This window comes from Oncorhynchus kisutch, linkage group LG25, assembly GCF_002021735.2.
Source record: "Oncorhynchus kisutch isolate 150728-3 linkage group LG25, Okis_V2, whole genome shotgun sequence".
Taxonomy (NCBI): Eukaryota; Metazoa; Chordata; class Actinopteri; order Salmoniformes; family Salmonidae; genus Oncorhynchus; species Oncorhynchus kisutch.
This window is the reverse complement of record NC_034198.2, coordinates 6,541,150-6,567,479: the sequence shown is the minus strand read 5'-3', so window position 1 is coordinate 6,567,479 and position 26,330 is coordinate 6,541,150. Positions and strand designations below refer to the sequence as shown.

The window sequence follows — 26,330 nt, the reverse complement described above, 5'->3', positions numbered from 1 at the left end:
TGAAGGAACGTATGTAACCCCACCCAGCAGACTGTCAACCAATCGTGTTTAGGTTGTCATGCTGCTTCACACGGTTGCTAAGCTAATCGTCTCGCAATCCCTTCTCAAAGTCAGAGTATATGTCGACAAACTTGCCTATTTTCGTCAAAAGTACGTAATGTCACAATTCCAAAGCTATACTATATTACAGATAGCAAGTTAATGATCTCACATCTTGAAAACAATTTGTAATGTACTTCTTGTTGACAAAATTCAAGCTAAATTGGGATTTTTGAGCTTGCGCACAATAGACTCCCATGTTCAGAATGCACCGTGTGGCTCATTGACGTAGTATGGGCAACGCTTCTCATCTCCTCAAAACTATATCTGTCGTTGCATGAACTGAGTAACATGGTGTGACCTGCATGTTGCAAAACTGTAGATAACCGCCCAGCAGATGCTTTGTCCTTGTGTTTGTATGTGACAATATTGAGCACATGGTGTATCTTACAAAGTTGTGGTTAATCAGGTATAGGGAGGGGTGGTCAGCACGAGGTTTAACTGAGATGGAAAAATACTGAACAACACAATAGCAGGAACTGAGCAACTGTTATAACTAGGGGGTGATACCAAAACAGTAGGAATCTATACATCGACGGAGGGAGGACTCCAAGAAGCGGCAAGAGGCGGGGACCCGCTTGCGCGCCTGCGATAGGCTGAGCAAGTCTAAACCACGCTCAGCCTCTACTGTGATAGACATTGTTCCAACCCGTCTGTTGGCCTATCACAGTATAAGAACAACTGTTTACGTACATCCTGTAAGTTCTCTGTTCTGCCCTGCGTGGTATTACAGTGAGCCCGTATATCCGAAAGTTGCATTTGCCATTTATTACTTAGCTAATAAAAAATACATAGTATACAATCGGTGACTCATTGTTATATTTATCCTGATACCAGATTCGAATTTACAGAACTCTAACACAAGCCACCCCACAGAGAGCATTGCATTGTTGATTTTTTAGTCTACTTGAGCTGCAACAGATTTCCACAGCAATTTCCCATGTTGCTACCAACCTTATAATGCCAAAATGAAACAAAAAATATTGTTCTCACATATTATCGTTATTTAACACCATAAATTAAAGGAATCAATGGTTTTGGGAGTATTTTTCCTTTAATATTTGGTATACTCAGTATATATCTTATTATTGTAATTACTGTATATTTTTCTTTTTTAATTAACAAAGCTAAATGTTTTTTAGATTGTCACATTAATATTACTATTTGTGTTTATTCATCTTATTTCTATACATAAAAAACGATTATAATATTGACATATATTGTAATCTTTCTCTAATCACCATCACTATTGTTATCATAATTATTTTTTTTACTGTTATGGTCATTATCTCACTTCGCTTTAGCAACAGTGGCTTTGTCATTCATGTTAATAAAGCTTATCTAGAGAGAGAAATCGTAAATAAAACCCATGTTTATTTGGATTTGTAATGTCTTTATTCTTTTGGAACTTTTGTGAGTGTAATGTTTACTCTACATTTGTATTGTTTATTTCACTTTCGTTTATCATCTAGTTCACTTGCTTTGGCATTGGAGAGAGAGAGAGAGAGAGAGCTGTTGCTCTATTTGTTCACAGCTCATATGAACTTATTTGACCCACACCGCTCCCTGTTGTCATCCCACAGTATTTGACCTTCAACATGGTTTATGACAACCCGGTTCCCACGGTAACCCAGAGGAAACTCTCAGCCTCATTGCTTCTTGCCCAATTCCCAGAGAGAAATCTTGAACCTCTCAAAAGGTGACAACATCTAACCGATGATATCAACTAACTGTCTTTTCAGTACATAATATAATACCCTGATGGCACTGATATTGTTTCAAGATATAGGCAAGTCATATTCTTTGCACTGTCATAGTTGTTACCTAGACTGATGCTCCTTTTTCTTTCCTCTTCTGTGTGTGCAAACATCTTATTTTTTGACACCCTGTAGGCCTAGGCTGTCTTAGTTCTGGAGCAGTGGGTTTTGAGTGGAACAAGTGCCCTGCCTGAGGGGGATTTTTTTAAATAATTTGTTTTATTTTACCTTTATTTAACTAGGCAGTTAAGAACACATTCTTATTTTCAATGATGGCCTAGGAACAGTGGGTTAACTGCCTGTTCAGGGGTATGATGAAGAGAGAGAGAGTTGAAGAGTTCCCAGGGGTACGATGAAGAGTTCCCAACAGTTCAACTACTCTACTCATCAACCGTTCTGTTCAGTGATTTCTGATGATGCTCTCAAAGGATTAGTGGAGGACTATGCTCTAAGGTTGATAAGGTTGTCCCTGTTATTCCAATCCCATTCCACCAATCCAATCTATTTGGGTTGACAAAGATGATTGGATGCTTTTGAATGTTGTTAAACATGGAACCACCAACCAGTAGGCCAAATTATTTGAAAGTCATGCCCCAAATGTTACCTAATATGGACACTTGGCAAAGTCACTGTGAAGAAGTAATTGAGGGCATAAGCTTCTGAATTATGCAACAGTCATTGGTGTAGTAGACTGCTCCTATTAAGTAAAACTCATATACAACTAGGCGCTAGGACCCAGTGCACGTTAGCGCTGCTGCTGCCAGAAGATGGAGACCAGACGGGAGGGAACAAGAGGAAGAGGTAAAGCAAGAGGATTTACTCCGCCCAATTCTGTCCTCGTGAGATAAGACATTTTTGTTTGGACGTCTATGAGAGCGTGTCGGATTACGTGAAGCTTATTTGATCGAATATGCATTTCATAATGTTTAGACTGTTGCAAATGTAATGGTATAAGTGGATGAACGTGGCATTCCGGCAACTTTCAGAAAAACTACTTGGTTGTCCCTGTTGTTCACACGTGTATCTGCACTCTCATTGGCTAGAATTGTCCCACCTGATCTCGTCTGCCTTCAATAATTGAGGACATGTATTTCCATTGTTAGAGCGGTCCCTCGGCTATCTTGTAGGCTAAATAGAACATATCATCTTTGGGAACAATGAAAGAGCTGTCTGGTAGTGCCACAGAGAGATTGAGATTGTGAACAGTTGTGAAAGGGATAGTAAAAAACGAACCACATATTCCCTTGCTTGGAGTAACAGACAATACCAGCCTGACGCATCGAGGAGAAATTGAGACACAGTGAATAGGTGCAGATAGAGAGTCGGGTCATTTTCCACGCAGGTTGAAAAGTATGCTGCAAATGAATGAATTTCATGTGGTGCTGAATTGGGTCATGCAGACCACAAGAAAAGCGAAAGACACACACACCCGCCTCCCGTTGCCTTGCAGGTTGAGCGGTGTGCGCTTTCCATAGAGGAACGGAGCATCTTGCCATCCATTACCAATTCTCCAGTGGCACCGAATAATCAAAAACAGAAGAGTGCCTTTAAGCACGGAACCAATCAGAGAATTACCAACACAGACGAGAAAACGAGACACAAACCCGGACCGCAATTCAGTTCACAGTCTAGGCTATACTTTTTTTCAGATGAAATAACACAGCGTAATTGTGCTTTTATTATAAACAGTCATATTATTGACTCATTCGTTAATGTTGAAATATGATTCATTTAATTTAAATCAGAATAGATCTAAAACAGGAGATATCGTCGACCAGACCCCAGTGAATCAACCGGTCAATTGAAGAGTGCAGGTGCTCCTTGCACCGCGCGAATGCAGGACCACGGAGGAGAGAGACAGGTCGCCAGCAGGTGAGTTTAGTTTCAACATCTGATCAGATTATCACACACAGATCATTTGAAAGTTACCCGATTAACATAGGCTAGCCATACATCGTGTAAGATATGATGCAATGGCAATTTAAATAATATGAACCGTTATTTATTGGTCAGTATAGGGTTTTTTGTAGGCCGATGATGCTTTAAGCTATATGCATCACAGAGAAAGATCCCTAATATTTTTTGAAAAAGTGCATCATTTTTTGGTGTAGTCTGAAGATTTCCAGTGGACTTGATTGTGGAATATTATTTCAGCAGATTGGGGTCATTAGGCCAATTTCCCATATATTTAAGGAACATTTTCTCTGTACTTTAACTATTCACCATGCAATGTGTTTTCTTTGAGGAAAAGGTGACATCTTCATGATAGCTTTATTAAGGGGCAATGGTATGAGGTCAGGTCAATGTAAAAGTGATCTCTTCTGAACCAAACTCACTGCGACAACACCACCATCCTTTTCATCCCCCAACATGTATTCATCTAGTGCCTGTACATTTTAAATCAGGCAGGATATCCTTTACCGGGCAGCACTCTGCATTTGCTATTCAGTACCATTATACACAAACAGATTAACGAAATTGGCACTCAGGAGGCATCATACAGTGAGTGTACAGTCTGGTCAGTGGCGGTAATATCTCACTGGTAATGCCCTGAAATGCATTTAAATGAGTGTCTGACTCTATTGAACAAAAAAAAACTATAAAATCCCCAAGCCTTCTGGGGAGTAATGCACTCTAAATGAAACATGATGACAGCGAAGAGTTGGACAATTTAATTCACCTTGTATTGCTTGATGACAAAACAATACTTCCTTGCCTTGACCTTGTATGGCAATAACAGTGTACCATACTTTGTTTAAACCTTTACACACGTGGAAATTGGCCTATACGGATAGGGCCAAATGTAAATGTTTCTAACTGAATAAATATGGTAGCAATTGAAAGAGAACACTTTGGAGATTATGGAGAAATTATCAGACCAAAGGTGAGGAGACAACAGTTCTCCTGACTGAAGACTGAATTCAAACATTAAAACTGTTAATTTTATGTACATTTTAGATTTACTGTACTTTTTGCAACATTTGTCAATAATGGAATCTGAAAATACTCCGGATACATTCAGTAACATAATAACAATATTCATGAAAATGTTGAGGTATATAAGAAAAAAATATTACAAAGGTTTGAGTGAGAGGCCTAACTGGTGTCTCCAAGTGGACACACATCTGTCCAAACTGTGCACAGTTCCTTCATAATTTCAATGCACTTTTATGACTCAAGGAAAGCTCCTTCAACTATAAAGGTGCTTTTCTTTAAGCTCCTAGCTTTGCCATTGAGGAACTGAAGCAGGTAAACTTATCGTTTTCTGTTTGGAACACAGCCCTGCATCCCCACCATCAAACAATTACTGTTGTTGTTTAGGCAATCCCCCAAAAACGTCCATTATAAATCTCAGTCTGGGTCAGGTGGGCATCATTTGTAAACAAGACTAGCTAAGATACACTAATATGATCTTACAGTGTTAGGCTTTCACAAGGCACTTCAACTAAACATATTGTAACTTTGGTGCACATAGAATGGACTCATGACTGCAAATTTCCTTCAAAATATGACAAACATAGGCTCATTCTGTTTAGGACAACCCAGGGTATGACGCATGTCATCCTTGTAACTGTAAATCAAACATAGCGATCATAAATGTTGATATTGTAAATGACATGATGTTGAAATATGGAAATGCGAAGTTCATATTTGGACTGACGGGTGTGTGGTTGCATCCAAGGTCAGCCATACAGGGATTGTTACAGCCAAACCAATGGTCAAGGACATCAGCTACACCTGCACATCTATGCAATATCATCAGACAAAATGAGAGAGAGAGAAAACCAAATAAAACAGACAAACAAGGATTTTTCAATGACCTTAAAATACACTATACTCAATTCCAAGAATCAACAGCTTTATTTATTATCATACGAAGAATGCCTGTGTAAATGGTTAGTGGGTTTGGACGCAGGTTCATGTTTATTGTCAAAAGTCTTGTCCTGGAGGGAGAATGGAGCGATTTTTTTTAAATTCAAATTTTGATTTATTTATAATTATATATTTTTTACATTCTCGTTGGTAGGGACGTCAAACGTTCAGCCTGCTGCATAGGACCTATGGATGCTCTAGTCTAGAGCACCTGGTTAAATTGGGCTTAGGAGGATGTTTTTGAATCTCTAAATGGTTAAACTTGTGAAATATTTGATGATAAAAATATGCGAGTTTGCTTTATTTACTATCATCCTAAATTAAAATATTGAATTATTTTGTAATATCTAATTAATGTACAGTATATTACGCTACTTTACATGACGTGGACAGTATGTGATACTACATTACACAAGCTGACATTTTGACCACATCGAAATGGGAAGGAAATTACACATCCTTTTTACCTCAGATTGCTGATGTTAGTATGAAAGCTTATAGTCACAATGACATGAGCAATTCCTTAAAACAGATCAATATCTTTGGCTTTGTACTGTTGATTTTGTCATACTCGCTGGGGGTCACAGGACTCTTAGAACGCAGCTATCATTTTCTTTCTGAAATGGAACGGATCATTTGGACGGTCTCTTTTTATAAATGTCGCTGGCCACACACCAATACACAGATTTGAAAGTCAAACTTTAGCCACTGTTGATATCCTATGGCTAGTCTTGATTTGTTGAAGTTCCAAAATGTAGATAGAAGCCTTCTACAAATTCTCATCTAACCAACATGTACAGTGGCTTGCGAAAGTATTCACCCCCTTGGTATTTTTCCTATTTTGTTGCCTTACAACCTGGAATTAACACAGATTGTGAAACAAACAAGAAATAAGACAAAAAAAAAACAGAACATTTGAGTGTGCATAACTATTCACCCGCCCAAAATCAATACTTTGTAGAGCCACCTCTTGCAGCAATTACAGTTGTAAGTCTCTTGGGGTAATGTCTCTATAATCTTGGCACATTCAAGGCAAAACTACTCCAGCTCCTTCAAGTTGGATGCGTTCCCCTGGTGTACAGCAATCTTTAAGTCATACCACAGATTCTCAATTCTATTGAGGTCTGGGCTTTGACTCGCCCATTCCAATACATTTAAGTGTTTCCCCTTAAGCCACTGAAGTGTTACTTCACTTTAGCAGTTAGGGTCATTGTCCTGCTGGAAGGTGAACCTCCGTCCCAGTCTCAAATCTCTGGAAGACTGAAACAGGTTTCCCTCAAGAATTCCCCTGTATTTAGCACCATCCATCATTCTTTCAATTCTGACCAGTTTCCCAGTCCTTGCTGATGAAAAACATCCCCACATAGGGATAGGGTTCTCAGGGTGATGAGAGGTGTTGGGTTTGTGCCAGACATAGAATTTTCCTTGATGGCCAAAAAGCTAAATTTTTGTCTCATCTGACCAGAGTACCTTCTTCCATATGTTTGGGGAGTCTCCCACATGCCTTTTGGAAAACACCAAACGTGTTTGCTTATTTTTTTATTTAAGCAATGGCTTTTTTCTGGCCACTCTTCCATAAAGCAAAGCTTTGTGGAGTGTACGGCTTAAAATGGTCCTATGGACAGATACTCCAATCTCCACTGTGGAGCTTTGCAGTTCCTTCAGGGTTATCTTTGCTCTCTTTGTGGCTTCTCTGATTAATGCCCTCCTTGCCTGGTCCGTGACTTTTGGTGGGTGGCCCTCTCTTGGCAAGTTTGTTGAGGTGCCATATTCCATTTTTTAATAATGGATTTAATGGTGCTCCATGGGATGTTCAAAGTTTTGGATATTTTTTTATAGCCCAACCCTGATCTGTACTTCTCCACAACTTTGTCCCTGACCTGTTTGGAGAGCTCCTAGTGGTGTTGCAGACTCTGGGGCCTTTCAGAACAATTGTGTTTGTATATATACTGAGATCATGTGACACTCCGATTGCACACAGGTGGACTTTAATTATGTGACTTCGGAAGGTCATTGGTTGCACCAGATCTTATTTAGGGGCTTCATAGCAAACGGGGGGAATACATAATCTCGACACCACTTTTCCAGCGAATTTTTTTTTAAATGTTTTTTATTAAAAATAAATAAAAAATAAACATTTTACCACCTTTTTACCCCAATTTCGTGGTATCCAATTGTTAGTAATTACTATCTTGTCTCATCGCTACAACTCCTGTCATGGAAATTTTCTGTATTACCAAATCATGAGAGAGCAAACCACACACAAGTCAGAGTTTCAGTGGGGCAAAAAAGTATTTAGTCAGCCACCAATTGTGCAAGTTCTCCCACTTAAAAAGATGAGAGAGGCCTGTAATTTTCATCATAGGTACACTTCAACTATGACAGACAAAATGAGGGGGGAAAAAAAAATCGAGAAAATCACATTGTAGGATTTTTAATGAATTTATTTGCAAATTATGGTGGAAAATAAGTATTTGGTCACCTACAAACAAGCAAGATTTCTGGCTCTCACAGACTTCTTATTTAAGAGGCTCCTCTGTCCTCCACTCGTTACCTGTATTAATGGCACCTGTTTGAACTTGTTATCAGTATAAAAGACACCTGTCCACAACCTCAAAACAGTCACACTCCAAACTCCACTATGGCTAAGACCAAAGAGCTGTCAAAGGACACCAGAAACAAAATTGTAGACCTACACCAGGCTGGGAAGACTGAATCTGCAATAGGTAAGCAGCTTGGTTTGAAGAAATCAACTGTGGGAGCAATTATTAGGAAATGGAAGACATACAAGACCACTGATAATCTCCCTCGATCTGGGGCTCCATGCAAGATCTCACCCCGTGGGGTCAAAATGATCACAAGAATGGTGAGCAAAAATCCCAGAACCACACGGGGGGACCTAGTGAATGACCTGCAGAGAGCTGGGACCAAAGTAACAAAGCCTACCATCAGTAACACACTACGCCGCCAGGGACTCAAATCCTGCAGTGCCAGACGTGTCCCCCTGCTTAAGCCAGTACATGTCCAGGCCCGTCTGAAATTTGCTAGAGAGCATTTGGATGATCCAGAAGAAGTTTGGGAGAATGTCATATGGTCAGATGAAACCAAAAATTATATTTTGGTAAAAACTCACCTCATCGAGCATTTGGATGATCCAGAAGAAGTTTGGGAGAATGTCATATGGTCAGATGAAACCAAAAATTATATTTTGGTAAAAACTCACCTCATCGAGCATTTAGATGATCCAGAAGAAGTTTGGGAGAATGTCATATGGTCAGATGAAACCAAAAATTAAATTTTGGTAAAAACTCACCTGATCGTGTTTGGAGGACAAAGAATGCTGAGTTGCATCCAAAGAACGCCATACCTACTGTGAAGCATGGGGGTGGAAACATCATGCTTTGGGGCTGTTTTTCTGCAAAGGGACCAGGACGACCGATAAAGGAAAGAATGAATGGGGCCATGTATCGTGAGATTTTGAGTGAAAACCTCCTTCCATCAGCAAGGGCATTGAAGATTAAACGTGGCTGGGTCTTTCGGCATGACAATGGTCCCAAACACAACGCCCGGGCAACGAAGGAGTGGCTTCGTAAGAAGCATTTCAAGGTCCTGGAGTGGCCTAGCCAGTCTCCAGATCTCAACCCCATAGAAAATCTTTGGAGGGAGTTGAAAGTCCGTGTTGTCCAGCAACAGCCCCAAAACATCACTGCTCTAGAGGAGATCTGCATGGAGGAATGGGCCAAAATACCAGCAACAGTGTGTGAAAACCTTGTGAAGACTTACAGAAAACGTTTGACCTCTGTCATTGCCAACAAAGGGTATATAACAAAGTATTGAGATAAACTTTTGTTATTGACCAAATACTTATTTTCCACCATAATTTGCAATTAAATTCATTAAAAATCCTACAATGTGATTTTCTGGATTTTTTTCCCTCATTTTGTCTGCCATAGTTGAAGTGTACCTATGATGAAAATTACAGGCCTCTCTCATCTTTTTAAGTGGGAGAACTTGCACAATTGGTGGCTGGCTAAATACTTTTTTGCCCCACTGTATATCATAAAGTCCATATTTAATTATATGAGCTTCACCATAGCCCTCTGACTCTCAGATCAATTCAGTGTCTATAAATTAATTATTTGAGAGTGCTTACAAAACAGTTCTTAGTATCATGTATAGCCAAGGCACACCCATCTCAACTCACATGACGAATAACAGATCTTAGGATCATTACACAAATAACCGTTTACTTGAAAGAGGAGTATATTTATAGCATTAGCTATAAATCATTGTTCAGTTTAGTCTCCTAAACGAAGTTCCTATCTCGCTCTTGGTACAACATAGTACCAAACCATTACCTCATCCAATGGAAAATATAAATTGTAAATTCTAGATATTCCCATCTCAAATACACCCCCTCCTGGACAAGCTCACCGAGACAGTGAACCTCTAAGGTCATATACTAGATCAAGATAAGGGCAACCTCAGAGGGGACATGTAATAGTTACAGACACATTCCCATAAGACGACAAGGCTGACCTCTTCCCTCTCTGGGCCCCTAGTGACTAAGCCCTAGCATAGAAGGGATAACTGCAAACAGTATTATCCAAAAGAAGACATCCTAACATACATATCTCACCTAAGCATTATTATGTAAATAAAGCATCTTATTTATGAATGTTACCTAACTATTTCTGATTCATCCCTAACATTCCCCTCTCAAGGGACATTTTCCCTTCTGGAGAATCAGAACTATAACTACATACTTAATATTTAAAATAAAATAAAAAATACAATCCCTTCAATGTCAAATACCTTAGCTTATATGTAAGCTTTCACCCTTCTGAAACTAAGTTTACAACCTTTATTCTACAAGACTGACTTGCACATATTTAATAACACAGAATAATCCATTTGAGGAAAATAAAAACATAACATAACATAGAAATGCTCCCTAAGTTACATGAGAACCAGTATCTAAACACAGGCCTCATCACAACATATAGGACAGTCATCCCTCTAAGTCCTTATGCTCAGAGATGTAGTCAGGAATAGAGAATAGGTCAGGGAAATCATTCATAATCCAAATCATAATTAACAACCCAACTATTTATCCAACCAAAATTTAGAATGACATTCCTCAGTGATTGAAATTGGTCTTATCACTCAAAGTAAAAAAACTCAATTGAACACATATCAATATTAGCAGAATTTACATTCATATTGACATTCAGTATTCAGTATAATTATCCCATAATTCTACTGTTAACTTTTTAAATCATCAATCAATCATATAATACAGATCAGTATCTCAATGCATTCTTAATCTAAATTACTATAATTTTACATGGTGTAGACCTCTACAATCAACCTGATACCACAGAAGTCTAAAACAATTTTAGTGGCACATTTGACCAACCCCCTCTCTCAGGCACTGATTCTTCTGGCGTCCTTTTCATTCTTCTTCAGATAGCTTTACAGTTCAAAGTGGATGGCCCATGATAATGTCCCAATTTCAATGTCTCATCTTTACCACTCATTATGTCTTGTCCATTCATCAACCAGTATACCAGCAACATAAGAAAAGGTTAGAACGGATCTCTCTCCATGCTCACTCCACGTGGATGACTCTCACGCTCCTGAGAGAAACATGAAAGAAAAGCAGTTGATAGCTTAGATCTGATACTGTACACGGATTTCTGGCTTGGTTCCTTTCTCTCAGTAGAAGTGGTTCAGAAGGTCCTTATTCAATGCCTTTGTCACTCTTCTTCAGCCAGTTACAGGGGGTTTTGAGGTACACACACTTCAGTTCCATGCATTAAGATACCGTCTGATGTCACTTTTCATGATAACCTCGAAAGAACAGATCAGAACAACAGTTTAGTTCAGTTAATTAACTACATGATAAATTATTACTTTTACCAATTATTCTTAATACACATATCTAAACATATTTCAAAGAGAAAATATATACTCCCCATCACACTGTCAACTCCATCGTAGAGCCAAGGATCAAGAAGTTAGACCTCTATCCCCTCGGGAATAGAACAGAACAAACACAACAATACAATACACTCAACAATACAACACACTCCTTCACATATCACTCAAGGTGTATAAACTTCAATCCAAAACCTCAAACTGAATCCTCCCCCATGTTTTACACATACAGTGCCTTGCGAAAGTATTCGGCCCCCTTGAACTTTGCGACCTTTTGCCACATTTCAGGCTTCAAACATAAAGATATAAAACTGTATTTTTTTGTGAAGAATCAACAACAAGTGGGACAAAATCATGAAGTGGAACGACATTTATTGGATATTTCAAACTTTTTTAACAAATCAAAAACTGAAAAATTGGGCGTGCAAAATTATAGTTTGTTGTATTGTTGAGTGTATTAATGATCTTCCTTCTGTCTGTACAGGGTCTGAAGTTCCAATATATGCAGATGATACAATGGTACATGCATGCAAATAACAAACAACAAACTTCACAAGAACACACTACTATAATGGGTCAGATGACAAAATTGCTCAGAGACTCATGTTTACATCTCAATAAAATAAAACACAGTCTGCATGTTCCTCAAAAAACAACAATTGATGCCCCGGAGACAAATGTCTATGTATCAGGGGAAAAGCTCCCGGTGGTATCTGATTTTAAGTACCAAGGCATCACCGTGCTTCTACACCTGCATTGCTTGCTGTTTGGGGTTTTAGGCTGGGTTTCTGTACAGCACTTTGAGATATCAGCTGATGTACGAAGGGCTATATAAATAACTTTTTGATTTGATAAATTTGATTTATACTTGATTTCAACGTCTCTTTTAAAAAGCAAATAAAAAAAGGTAATGCAATACACTGACTCCTATCTTGTATTCAAGATTCTAAATGTCCAGGCTCCCTCACTCTCAGTAATTTTATTGAAAAGAAAACCCAAACTTTATTTTAACAGCATATGAAATGACTGTATAGTTCTTTAAAGAAAAGTACCTTTAGTCAATCTGCTTTCAGTGTGAGAGTTAACCATGTCTGGGATACCCTGCCATTAGACACACACACAACTGTGATTAACAATGCACTGTCCCTGTAAAAATAAAAACTACTCAAACTGCAATCAACTTTAATGACCTGACATTGTTCCACATAATGGAAACATACTATAATGTTAGACTATATGAACTTTCTTGCTCAAATTCACTGGTGTTCACTAAACAATCAAACCAAGAATCAATAACCATCAGAATACATTATCACAATGTTTCCTTACACACACCTGAATCACTTTCAGCTCAACATATCCTATTTCTTTTTTTCCCAATGGGCAAAAATGTAACCCCTCTCATTTCAACGTTTTTCCTTACCTCTATCGTAAGATTAAAACCAAACTTTACAACTTCCTCTTCTCTTTCCTCTTCACACTTATGAAATGTCCAAGACTTTAAAAATAACACACACAGCGCCAAAATTATAACATGTGTCAGTCAATCCATAAGAATGAAAAACATTTAGGTGGGCACCGCTCTATCGCCATTATCTCTCCACTACTATTTAGAATTTCTTCAATTTAGGTAACTGTCTCCTCTATTGATACAGTCATTTTTAAATACGACTCAATTCTCAATACATTATTCCAGCAGATAATTTAGTGAACAGACACTGTCTTGCATCAAAATTCGCTTCGCTATTATTTTAAGTTGAATGAATGAGTCTTCCAATTTGAACCAAACAAGCTATTTAAAACATTCCGTTTATATCTTCACCAAAAACTAGCGACCGTATCTTTCCAGGCAAAACATACAAATAGTTTAATTATAATCAAAAACTCAGATTTTAGTTAGAGCATTGGCTGGGAACCAAACCCGGGCCTCCAACTTGGACGGCAGCTAAATAATAATAAACCCACTTTACAATTGTCTGTATTCGTAAAATCAAGAACCGTCACTGTCGGCAATTCCCAGAAAAATAGCCCTAATTTAAAGGCCCAAGCGTTACTCCGGGTATGATTCTCACATGCCAAATGAATAGATTAGCAATCAAAGAATAAAATCGACATTTATAGACTAGGAAACAGATCTTGCGCCTTTTAGTAAAAGTAGATTGTTTTCTCTTGCAACGTATTTCAATTACTTTACTACATCACATTAATCACGCAATGATAATTAGTTTGATGGAAAACCTTAGGCTTTGTATGACATTATCAATTACGTCTAGATTCCCTCTTAATTCGCTCTAATTTATGGAAAACAGTTTATTCAATAAATCCCGCAACTCCTCTCATACTGTGAAGAAAAAATGTAACATTTTCAGACCTTAAGGGCAGTTTTATTTCAAATGTTGTACCCAGACGGAAATAATCCAATAAGCGTTTTATAGTTACATCGTTAGGGTAAAATAGTGGACACACTCTAATCAGTTTCTAGAGCTCAATTTCCCAGATTTTGTAGACTAGTTTAATAGTGTTTAAAATCTCATCTTTATCAAATTATCCATTAAAGATACCAACTCAAAACCTACATACGTCTACGAATGGGTGGTTTAAATTGTATCTAATTATATTCTCAGCATTACTTTATCAAATCTCTAGTAATTATTATACACACATACAATTTATCATAATTTCAAATATTCACAGAATCCATATAAAACGTAAGAAAATCTTAGGTACTCAGACAGAACTTTAAAGATCACCCACACAGGATTGGTCAGATGTTCACACAGAACTTTAAAGATCACCCACACAGGATTGGTCAGATGTTCACACAGAACTTTAAAGATCACCCACACAGGATTGGTCAGATGTTCACACAGAACTTTAAAGATCACCCACACAGGATTGGTCAGATGTTCACACATAACTTTAAAGATCACCCACACAGGATTGGTCAGATGTTCACACAGAACTTTAAAGATCACCCACACAGGATTGGTCAGATGTTCACACAGAACTTTAAAGATCACCCACACAGGATTGGTCAGATGTTCACACAGAACTTTAAAGATCACCCACACAGGATTGGTCAGATGTTCACACAGAACTTTAAAGATCACCCACACAGGATTGGTCAGATGTTCACACAGAACTTTAAAGATCACCCACACAGGATTGGTCAGATGTTCACACAGAACTTTAAAGATCACCCACACAGGATTGGTCAGATGTTCACACAGAACTTTAAAGATCACCCACACAGGATTGGTCAGATGTTCACACATAACTTTAAAGATCACCCACACAGGATTGGTCAGATGTTCACACAGAACTTTAAAGATCACCCACACAGGATTGGTCAGATGTTCACACAGAACTTTAAAGATCACCCACACAGGATTGGTCAGATGTTCACACATAACTTTAAAGATCACCCACACAGGATTGGTCAGATGTTCACACAGAACTTTAAAGATCACCCACACAGGATTGGTCAGATGTTCACACAGAACTTTAAAGATCACCCACACAGGATTGGTCAGATGTTCACACAGAACTTTAAAGATCACCCACACAGGATTGGTCAGATGTTCACACAGAACTTTAAAGATCACCCACACAGGATTGGTCAGATGTTCACACAGAACTTTAAAGATCACCCACACAGGATTGGTCAGATGTTCACACAGAACTGGTCAGACGTTCATACAGAACATCAGAACATACTTGAAAGGTTACCCACACAAAGTCAACCAACCCCGCTCACACAAATATGACCTAGTGATCCCATAACAAAATACTCACACAGTAACCCAGGGCATACCTGGCTAGCACATTTTAAATAATTGGAATTCACCACTTCTGAGGGTCACTTAGACAGTCACACAGACAGGTCCTTCTTCCAATAGGGCTTCACCAAGTACCATGTTTCACACAGAACACACAGTCACCCTGGCCCCTCACCCCCACAGACCGCACCAATCCCCACTGTGATCAATTCAGTGTCAGGACAGCTCTTGGTCACCCGCAACCGGACAGTGGCAGAGCATATTTGAGTCCACAAACTCTCAGATTACTCTCCTCTGACTTGGGCCTTGCTTACGCCTCCAAGGTGTCCTCCTTACAAAGGAATTCACACTCAGAGTATACGTAACAGAGGCATATTTAAAAAACTCGACCTCAAGTGTGAGTGGTTCGCTCACGTCTTTCTTTAAAAAAAACTCCGTTCGAGATGTGCTATCCACTCAGCTCGCTTCCTCTCAGATCAAAGGTTGGTCCATCTGCTTCGTTCCCGAAATGTGGTTTCCCTAAGATCCCAAGTTTGAGGGATCCCTCGTGCACGATTTATTTACCTAGATCGTCAGGAACGGTCACCGAGTGAAGATTCACACCCTGTCCTCGTCGCCAAATGTCGTGGAAATTTCCTGTATTACCAAATCATGAGAGAGAAAACCACACTTAAGTCAGAGTTATATCATAAAGTCCATATTTAATTATATGAGCTTCACCATAGCCCTGTGACTCTCAGATCAATTCAGTGTTTGTTTTTTGAATAAAGTAATTTTTTTCATTTTAACTTCACCAATTTGGACTATTTTGTGTATGTCCATTAAATGAAATCCAAATAAAAATATATTTAAATTATAGGTTGTAATGCAAAAAAAATGGAAAACCCCCAAGGGGGATGAATACTTTTGCAAGGCACTGTCTGATTAATATTGTTGCACATGTACTGTATGTGTAAATATGTTTAGGTTTTCAATATATCACAAACAGTTTTTCATATTGATTGTTAATTTGGACACTTAACTCTATTTTGACATTGGGCTATTTATCAATATGTCTTGTTAACAGAAAGCTGCAAAAGCATCAAGTTTCTGGAACAGAAACCTGTACAACAAGTAGATCTCTAGGAGCAAGGTTGGTCGTGCATGTTCTAGGCCTATGCATTGTTACTTTAACAGAATTGGTGTAGTCCTACAACCAATTTTAACAGTAAACCAATGGCATGTACCAATGGAAGATATACTGTACCCTTCAGTCTATTCAGGACTTGGGACTTTCATTAGGACCTTAATCCGCAGACAGGTTTAGCAGCTTTCACAGGTCTCTGTATCTGAGATTAAGAAACATAGAAATTAGACCAGGACTTGCTTAATTATTCTCAAGCGATATAACATTCGATATTTCGTTGCTATTGTGTTTTTGTATTGTCATAGCTAGTTCTCTATTTGGGAATGGAAATCTGTTCATTATCTAGTTAGCTAGGTAGCTTTATCTGCTAAAAACAACAATGTTAGCTATGTTTGTGCCATAAAAAAATATTGGATGGCTGTCTATCCTATTTATATGTAGCTAGCTAGCTAACGTTACGTAGAATAGATGGTTAACTTGATAAACAACCTACCCATGTGCTACACATCATTGTGGCGCCTTCATCTCCTGCTGCTAACTTTACTATCAATTCAGGTACTTCATCCCGCTGCGATGCTTCTTTGGGAAATCTATCAACTTTAATTTTGAAAAATAGATTAGTTCCCAGTCGTAAGGATCATCCCACCCTCGAATAATATGGTCAATATGCACATTTTGACCTTGAGAAAACAACTAGACTAAGTTAACTATCTTAGCTAGCTGTTTACAGCCACAATGGAACACTGTTGTTTACAAATGTACCAATAGTTATTTGGGTTTCAAGGTTCACTTGCGCTTCTCCTCAAAAAGCCTTTAAAAAGTTGTATTGAGATGTGCCTTTGTTAAGTAAATCAGGTGTTCAATGAGGGGAAAAGGAGACTGGAGTGCCACTTTAAGTGTTAACTAGCAGCTTTGTAAAGCCAATATGCAACTGTACTGTATGAATGAATCACAGCACAGTTTCACCTTATTTACAGGAAAATTGTTCAGTACCATACTATATTATTCATAGTAGCCTATCATACACTGGAGCATACGATACATAATAGAACACGCTGTACTGGAAACATTATACACACCACTGCCCTGTTTGGCAATTGTCACACATCTACTGTAGCCTATGTCCTGTGCAGGGGGCAGGTTGGACACGGGAGAGCTGGTAGGATGGTACAGCATGACACACTTTGGTGGCAGGTAAGGCGATGCACTTACAGTGTAGCTGCATGGATAGGTATGATGTTAGATCAGCCCCTGCAGCGGCTGCATTCCATTCGGAATTGACAAGGTCTGAGGAAAGGGGAAGAAAGCGAATGATAAGATTGGACTGGATTGCATTGCAGCCCTTCTGGCTCAGCAACCAAAAGCAGTCGACACAACAGCAGGGATTGATGTCACCACAGGGTTGGCATTTGGTGGTAGGATCCCCCCATCGTCATGGTAATCGATCAAGATCTGATTACATTGGTCCCCTTCAGCAGATGTCTGAATGCTTGGCCTCCTTAGTTCCTCCTCATCATATAATACAGCCAAACCGTCTCTCTCCCAGCCCATAGTAGACTCCAGTCTACTCCAGTACAGCCTTGGAGTCAGAGTACCCCCATCCATTTCACATCAAAGGGATGGATTCTCCTCCCTGCCTCGGTCCCATTTCATGTCCTCAATCCTATAGTGTCAGTCATGACATTAAACATTCCTACACTGTAGAATACATGCAAGGTGAGGGGGTTCTATAATCTACAGTATATTTTCCTGTTGAGTGCAGTTACTTGACTGTTGAGTGGTTTTGTGTGTCTATGTCTTGTTAATTGATTTTGTTTGATGTAGACTAGTTATTTCATGTTGAATGGTGCTCTGTAGCTCTACAATCAGTGGTCTCCAACAGGTCGATCGCGACCAGCCCACTTATGAGTAGCTCGCCAAACAATTCTGAAAGTGCATCTATTTCACACGTGTTCCACCGCAAACTGTCATAAACAAATCTCACAAGTATCAGACACATCAAGCTCCCTGCTACTATCGAATCAAATCCACATTAACATTATTCCACCCCTAGATAGCCACAATTGGCTTAAAAAGCTAAACGTAACACAATATCTGCCAATTAATTTCCAGCAATATTGCCCCTGTATGTATGTGTGGTATGCGTGTCTACTATGCACGTAGTGTAGCAGAATTATATCATGATTGTATCAATCGGGTGGGCTTTTGTTTAGCAAACTCTGTCATGACAAATGTTTTGCAAAATGCACAATTAAAGGGGTATTACACTCAATTTGAAAGCTGGGAAAAATGTACGATTAGCCCACGACATGTTTCAGAATTTAAGGTAGCATTTGTAGTTAGCAGTAGCACACTGCCTAGTCTAGTGTCTCTGAATCTAACTGCTAAACTCACAATAGAGCAATTGTAGATGGACAGTTGACTGCTCTCTGGGGGTTAGGTTTCAGTTCTGCGGTCCTCTCATGCTGTTACGTAGACGATTCAGTTATTTACTACTGAGTGGTGGACCATAGAGCTATATGACACTCACTCAAGAACAGGACGCTCTGATTGAACAGGGTGTTTATTGAGGTTATATGGAATAAAGTGTTTAGTTGTTCCTCTCAAGCAGGTCCCCAGTGCTCACAAAGTGTGATTGTGTGTGTGAGAGAGACCTTCACCTGTTGTGTGAGAGACAGTGTGACCCAATGTGAATGTCCTTGTCTTTGACGGGAAACTGTACACCGCTAGATCATTCTTAACTGATAATGAATCTTCAGCTGAGACAAGAGGTAGAGTCTGTTTGGGCCTGGGAGAGAGAAGTGAGTCAGACTATGAAATCAAATGATTTATTTATTTAGTCTATTGTTTACATTTCTCAAGAATTTTGGGGGAGTTGGACTAAAAAAGCGCTGCAGAGAGCAATCTCTCTCTATTGATTTGATGTGTGGACATTTGCTGTTTAAGACACCCACTCCCCCACTTTTTAAAGTTATTATGCCATTTCCCCAGAATGGAATGCAACGAACGTCCGTGTTTCATTTCATTGAAGGTTTTTGACCCCTCCAACCCATCAGCACACATTGCTGTTTGGCTAAAACCAAAGAGGTTACATTGGCCTAAAATAGACCGAAATGATGATGAATGCAGCTATGGTTGATACAAATGAGCCACCCAAAATAGTGCCCCAGTTTACAGGCAATTTGCCAAAGCTTTTCAATATAGTTATATATTTTTTATATCCATTATATTGGCTGATTTGCCTAAACTCAAGCATGCTAGCAGATACGCATAGACTTCCAGTCATTGCACTATCGCTAATTAGCATTGGCTCGCAAAACTAACTCTAACTCCCTTCGCACTGGCCACAGAGACATAACAATTATATCCCTTCAAACCTTAAATTAAAAATTTGACGTTTGGAGCAACTTCAAAATTTGGACGAGAAACGGAACGTTGCTGAGTTCGATGAGCAACCCAGGTTGTCAAAAACACTTAGAAATTTGACGTTTAGAGCAACTTGAAATGTGACTTTTGGAGAAACATGGATGAAGTCAGATTGGTAAAACCGTGAGGTACATTATACAGTTGATGTCGGAAGTTTACATTACACTTAGGTTGGAGTCATTAAAACTCCTTCAACCCCTCCACAAATTTCTTGTTAACAAACTATAGTTTTGGCAAGTCGGTTAGGACATCTACTTTGTGCATGACACAAGTAATTTTTCCAACAATTGTTTACAGACAGATTATTTCACTTATAATTCACTGTGTCACAATTCCAGTGGGTCAGAAGTTTACATACACTAAGTTGACTGTGCCTTTAAACAGCTTGTAAAATTCCAGAAAATGAGGTTATGGCTTTTGTAGCTTCTGATAGGCTAAAGACATACTTTGAGTCAATTGAAGGTGTACCTGTGGATGTATTTCAAGGCCTACCCTCAAACTCAGTGCTTCTTTGCTTGACATCATGGGAAAATCAAAAGAAATCAGCCAAGACCATGCCTGAAGTTACCATGTTCATCTGTACAAACAATAGTATAAACACCATGGGACCATGCAGCCTTCATTCCGCTCAGGAAGGAGACGCTTTCTGTCGTACTTTCGTACTGCCGTACTTACTTTGGTGCGAAAAGTGCAAATCAATCTCAGAACAGCAAAGAACCTGGATGCTGGAGGAAATGGGTACAAAATAATCTATATCCACAGTAAAACGAGTCCTATATCGACATAACCTGAATTGCCGCTCAGCAAGGAAGAAGCCACTGCTCCAAAACCGACATAAAAAAGCATGACTATGGTTTGCAACTGCACATGGGGACAAAGATCATACTTGTTGGAGAAATGTCCTCTGGTCTGATGAAACAAAAATGGAACTGTTTGGTCATAATGACCATCGTTATGTTTGGAGAAAAAGGGGGGGGGGGCTTGCAAGCCGAAGAACACCATCCCAACTGTGAAGCACGGGGGTGGCAGCATCATGTTGTGGGTGCTTTGCTGCAGGAGGGACTGGTGCACTTCACAAAATAGATGGCATCATGAGGTAGGAAAATTATGTGGATATATTGAAGCAACATCTCAAGACATCAGTCAGAAGTTAAAGCTTGGTCACAAATGGATCTCCCAAATGGAAGAATGAGCGACACCCGTTGCTGACGGGTTTATATAATCTAGCACACTGCCATGCAATCTCCATGCACAAACATTGGCAGTAGAATGGCCTTACTGAAGAGCCCTGTGACTTTCAATGTGGCACTGTCATAGGATGCCACCTTTCCAAAAGGTCAGTTTGTCAAATGTCTGCCTTGCTAGAGCTGCCCCGGGCAACTGCAAGTGCTGTTATTGGGATGTGGAAATATCTAAGAGCAACAATGGCTCAGCTGCGAAGTGGTAGGCCACACAAGCTCACAGAACGGGACTGTGGAGTGGTGAAGCCACGTCAACATAAGAACTGCAACGTCAACACAAGAACTGAAAATCGGGAGATTCATGAAATGGGTTTCCATAGCCAAGCAGTCGCACACAAGCCTAAGATCACCATGCGCAATGCCAAGTGTCAGCTGGAGTGGTGTAAAGCTCGCCACCATTGGACTCTGTGTTCTCTGAAGTGATGAATCATGCTTAATCATTTGGCAGTCGGACAGACGAATCTGGGTTTGGTCGATGCCCGGAGAATGCTACCTGCCCGAATGCATAGTGCCAACTGATAACTTTGGTGGAGGAGGAACAATGGTCTGGGGCGGTTTTTCATGGTTTGGGCTAGGCCCCTTAGTTCCAGTGAAGGAAAATCTTAACCCTACAGCCAACAAAGACATTCTAGAAGATTCTGTGCTTCCCACTTTGTGGCAACAGATTGGGGAAACGCCCTTTCCTGATTCAGCATGACAATGCCCCCGTGTACAATGTGAGGTCCATACAGAAATGGTTTGTCTAAATCGGTGTGGATGAACTTGACTGGCCTGCAACAGAGCCCTGACCTCAACCCCATCGAACACCTTTGGGATGAATTGGAACGCCAACTGCGAGCCAGGCCTAATTGCCCAATATCTGTTCTTAACCTCACTAATGCTCTTGTGGCTAAATGAAAGCAAGTCCTCACAGCAATGTTTCAACATCTGGTGGAAAGCCTTTCCAGAAGATAGCAGTAAAGAGGGAATAAACTCCGTATTAATATCTGTGAGATGTTTGATGAGCAGGTGTCCACATACTTATGTAATCTATTTATTTAAAAAATACCATTGTTTCCAATTAATATCACAGTAAGGTACTTAAATGTTACCCAGCAATTATTTGATATTGAGATAAAAACAGCTGCATTGGACATTTGAAAGTGTGAGAGAGAGAGATGTCCACTTGAAGTTGCCTAGCTGCATCTATTATCAGAGGAGACAGTTCCCATGGAAATGTAATGTTAATTTCACACCAATATGACTAGAGATGAATAGACACTCAAACAGAACAGAATTGTAAGATAGATGAGACGAGGCAGGATGGATCAATTATAGATTCAAGACAAACAATGTCTAGACAAAACAATGCTACGTTTAGTAAATAACAAAGAGGACATAGAGGTAACTGCCGAAATAATGTAAACATTTGATTTTTGTTATATTTATTCATTTAAAAATAACATTTTAGGGGTAGATCCGCTTTAATATTACAGATAGATTGTAGCTTCCATCAATGTAATTATCTGCATCACTTCCAATCCCCCATATATTCTTTGGCATTTTATATACACACACACACAGTTGAAATCAGGAAGTTTACATACACCTTTCCCAAATACATTTAAACTCAGTTTTTCACAAACCTAGTAAAAATTCCCTGTCTTAGGTCAGTTAGGATCATCACTTTATTTTAAGAATGTGAAATGTCAGAATAATAGTAGAGAGAATGATTTATTTCAGCTTTTATTGCATTTATCACATTCCCAGTTAGTCAGAAGTTTACATACACTCAATTAGTATTTGGTAGCATTGCCTTAAACAATTTAAACTTTGGTCAAACGTTTCGGGTAGCCTTCCACAAGCTTCCCACAATAAATTGGGTGAATTTTGGCCTATTCCTCCTGACAGACCTGGTGTAACTGAGTCAGGTCCAGACATTTTCTATAGGATTGAGGTCAGGGCTTTGTGATGGCCACACTACCTTGACTTTGTTTTCCTTAAGCCATTTTTGCCACAACTTTGGAAGTATGCTTGGGGTCATTGTCAACTTCCTGACTGATGTCTTGAGATATTGCTTCAATACATCCACATAATTTTCCTCCTTCATGATGCCATCTATTTTGTGAAGTGCTCCAGTCCCTCCTGCAACATGATGCTGCCTCTAGAGGTCGTTCGATTAATCAGAATGGCCGATTAATTAGGGCCGATTTCAAGTTTTCATAACAATCGGACATCGGTATTTTTGGACACTGACTTGGCCGATTAAAAAAAATGTATATCTTTTTTACACCTTTATTTTATCTTTATTTAACTAGGCAAGTCAGTTAAGAACACATTCTTATTTTCAATGACGGCCTAGGAACGGTGGGTTAACTGCCTCGTTCATGGGCAGAACGACAGATTTTCACCTTGTCAGCTCGGGGGATCCAATCTTGCAAACCTACAGTTAACTAGTCCAACACTAAACCACCTACCTCTCGTTCCACTCCACAAGGAGACTGCCTGTTACACGAATGCAGTAAGCCAAGGTAAGTTGCTAGCTAGCATTAAACTTATCTTATAAAAAACAATCAATCATAATCACTAGTTAACTGCACATGGTTGATGATATTACTAGTTTATCTAGCGTGTCCTGCGTTGCATATAATCTGACTGAGCATACAAGCATATAAGTATCTGACTGAGCAGTGGCAGGCAGCAGCAGGATCGTAAGCATTCATTCAAACAGCGCTTTCGTGCGTGTTGCCAGCAGCTCTTCGTTGTGCGTCAAGCATTCCGCTGTTGATGACTTCAAGCCTATCAACTTCCGAGATGAGGCTGGTGTAACCGAAGTGAAATGGCTAGCTAGTTAGCGCGCGCTAATAGCGTTTCAAACGTCACTCGCTCTGAGACTTGGAGTGGTTCTTCCCCTTGCTCTGCATGGGTAATGCTGCTTCGAGGGTGGCTGTTGTCGTTGTGTTGCTGGTTCGAGCCCAGGGAGGAGCGAGGAGAGGGACGGAAGCTATACTGTTACACTGGCAATACTAAAGTGCCTATAAGAATATCCAATAGTCAAAGGTTAATGAAATACAAATGGTATAGAGGGACATAGTCCTATAATAACTACAACCTAAAACTTCTTATCTGGGAATATTGAAGACTCATGTTAAAAGGAACCACCAGCTTTCATATGTTCTCATGTTCTGAGCAAGGAACTTAAACGTTAGCTTTCTTATATATACACTCCCATAGTCATCCTCAGCATTCAGCATATTTTCTCCAAGGTGGCATAGCAGTTCAGACGTCTTTTGTCCTCGTCTTGTGATGTCCTGTATATATATATATTTACAACTTTTTCACATACATTTTATTTTTATTTTCCATCAACTCATCTTCAAAACACTCTCCTGCAACCCGCCTCACCAATGTATATTTATAAAAAAGTATTATTTACCTCAGATCTGTAATCCTCCAAGAAGCTAGCCAGAAACTCCAGGAGGCTGGCCTGAAACTAGCCAGTAGCTAATCCAGAAGCTAGTTCAGAAGCTAGTTGGCTCCTTTACTGGCAAGTCGTTGGTGTTCAGCTAACCACGGTTTGTGGTCATCGGCTATCCTTTGGCTCGAAAGTCTATCGCCAGTTCTGTACGGCGCAGCGCGGCTCGGAGCGGAGCATACCGGACCAATTTTTCTCTCCATGTCCCTGGATTTCGACTGCTCTCTGGACATTCATGCCCGGATCTCACAGCTAGCTAGCTGCTATCCGTGTGACTATCGGCCTTCGTCGATTCCGGAGCAAACATCAATTGTTCCGGGAGCTAGCAAGCTCCGTCAATCACTCCTGAGTTCCATCAATCGCACCTGGGCTGCAGTCGCCTATCCGGACCCGTTTTGCTGCCTTCGCGGAGCCCCACCGGGCCTTCACAACTGGACTGCCGACGTTATCTACCCGAAGGAGTTATTCGGCTGGCTCCTCCGTCTGGCTCCCCATCTGCGGCCTGCTAACCGTTAGCTGTCTTACCGGCTGCTACCTGAATAGACAATCGGATATATATATATTTTTTCTTTTTTTATTTAAAAAAAAAACACTTTTTTTTATTTTTTTGAAATCTTTTTTTATTTTATTTTTTACTTTCAAAAAAAAATTTATAATAATAATTATTATTATTATTATGTTTTCTTCTTGGGCCTCTATAACTATATCTATTGTTTTTATTTTTGTTGTTGTTGTGTGATTTGGATTGATCCCCTCTACCACACGGAACCCCACTAATCTACTGACGGAGCGCAGGAGGTGGCTAACAACAGACCTCCATCCTATGCTAGCTTGCTACCGATGCCCTGGCTAGCTGTCTAAATCACCAACCAACCTCTCCACTCACTGGACCCTTTTGATCACTCGACTAAGCATGCCTCTCCTTAATGTCAATATGTCTTGTCCATTTCTGTTCTGGTTAGTGTTTATTGGCTTATTTCACTGTAGAGCCTCTAGTCCTGCTCACTATACCTTATCCAACCTATTAGTTCCACCACCCACACATGCAATGACATCTCCTGGTTTCAACGATGTTTCTAGAGACAATATCTCTCTCTTCATCACTCAATACCTAGGTTTACCTCCACTGTATTCACATCCTACCATACATTTGTCTGTACATTATACCTTGATGCTATTTTATCGCCCCCAGAAACCTCCTTTTACTCTATGTTCCAGACGTTCTAGACGACCAATTCTCATAGCTTTTAGCCGTACCCTTATTCTACTCCTCCTATGTTCCTCTGGCGATGTAGAGGTGAATCCAGGCCCTGCAGTGCCTAGCTCCACTCCTATTCCCCAGGCGCTCTCTTTTGACGACTTCTGTAACCGTAATAGCCTTGGTTTCATGCATGTTAACATTAGAAGCCTCCTCCCTAAGTTTGTTCTATTCACTGCTTTAGCACACTCTGCCAACCCGGATGTTCTAGCTGTGTCTGAATCCTGGCTTAGGAAGACCACCAAAAACTCAGACATTTTAATTCCAAACTACAACATTTTCAGACAAGATAGAACTGCCAAAGGGGGCGGTGTTGCAATCTACTGCAAAGATAGCCTGCAGAGTTCTGTCCTACTATCCAGGTCTGTACCCAAACA

General features: G+C 39.8%; 1 protein-coding gene across 1 annotated transcript in view; it reads left to right on the top strand.

Moving 5' to 3' along the window:
• The first annotated feature begins 2,920 nt into the window (after nucleotides 1-2,920).
• Nucleotides 2,921-26,330, top strand: part of LOC109869955 (serine/threonine-protein kinase SBK1) — a 51,075-nt gene continuing 27,665 nt past the window's right edge. The window contains exon 1 of the mRNA XM_020460274.2: nucleotides 2,921-3,728. Coding sequence (XP_020315863.1) covers nucleotides 3,691-3,728 — 38 coding nt within the window. The 5' untranslated portion in view covers nucleotides 2,921-3,690. The remainder of the gene's footprint in view (nucleotides 3,729-26,330) is intronic.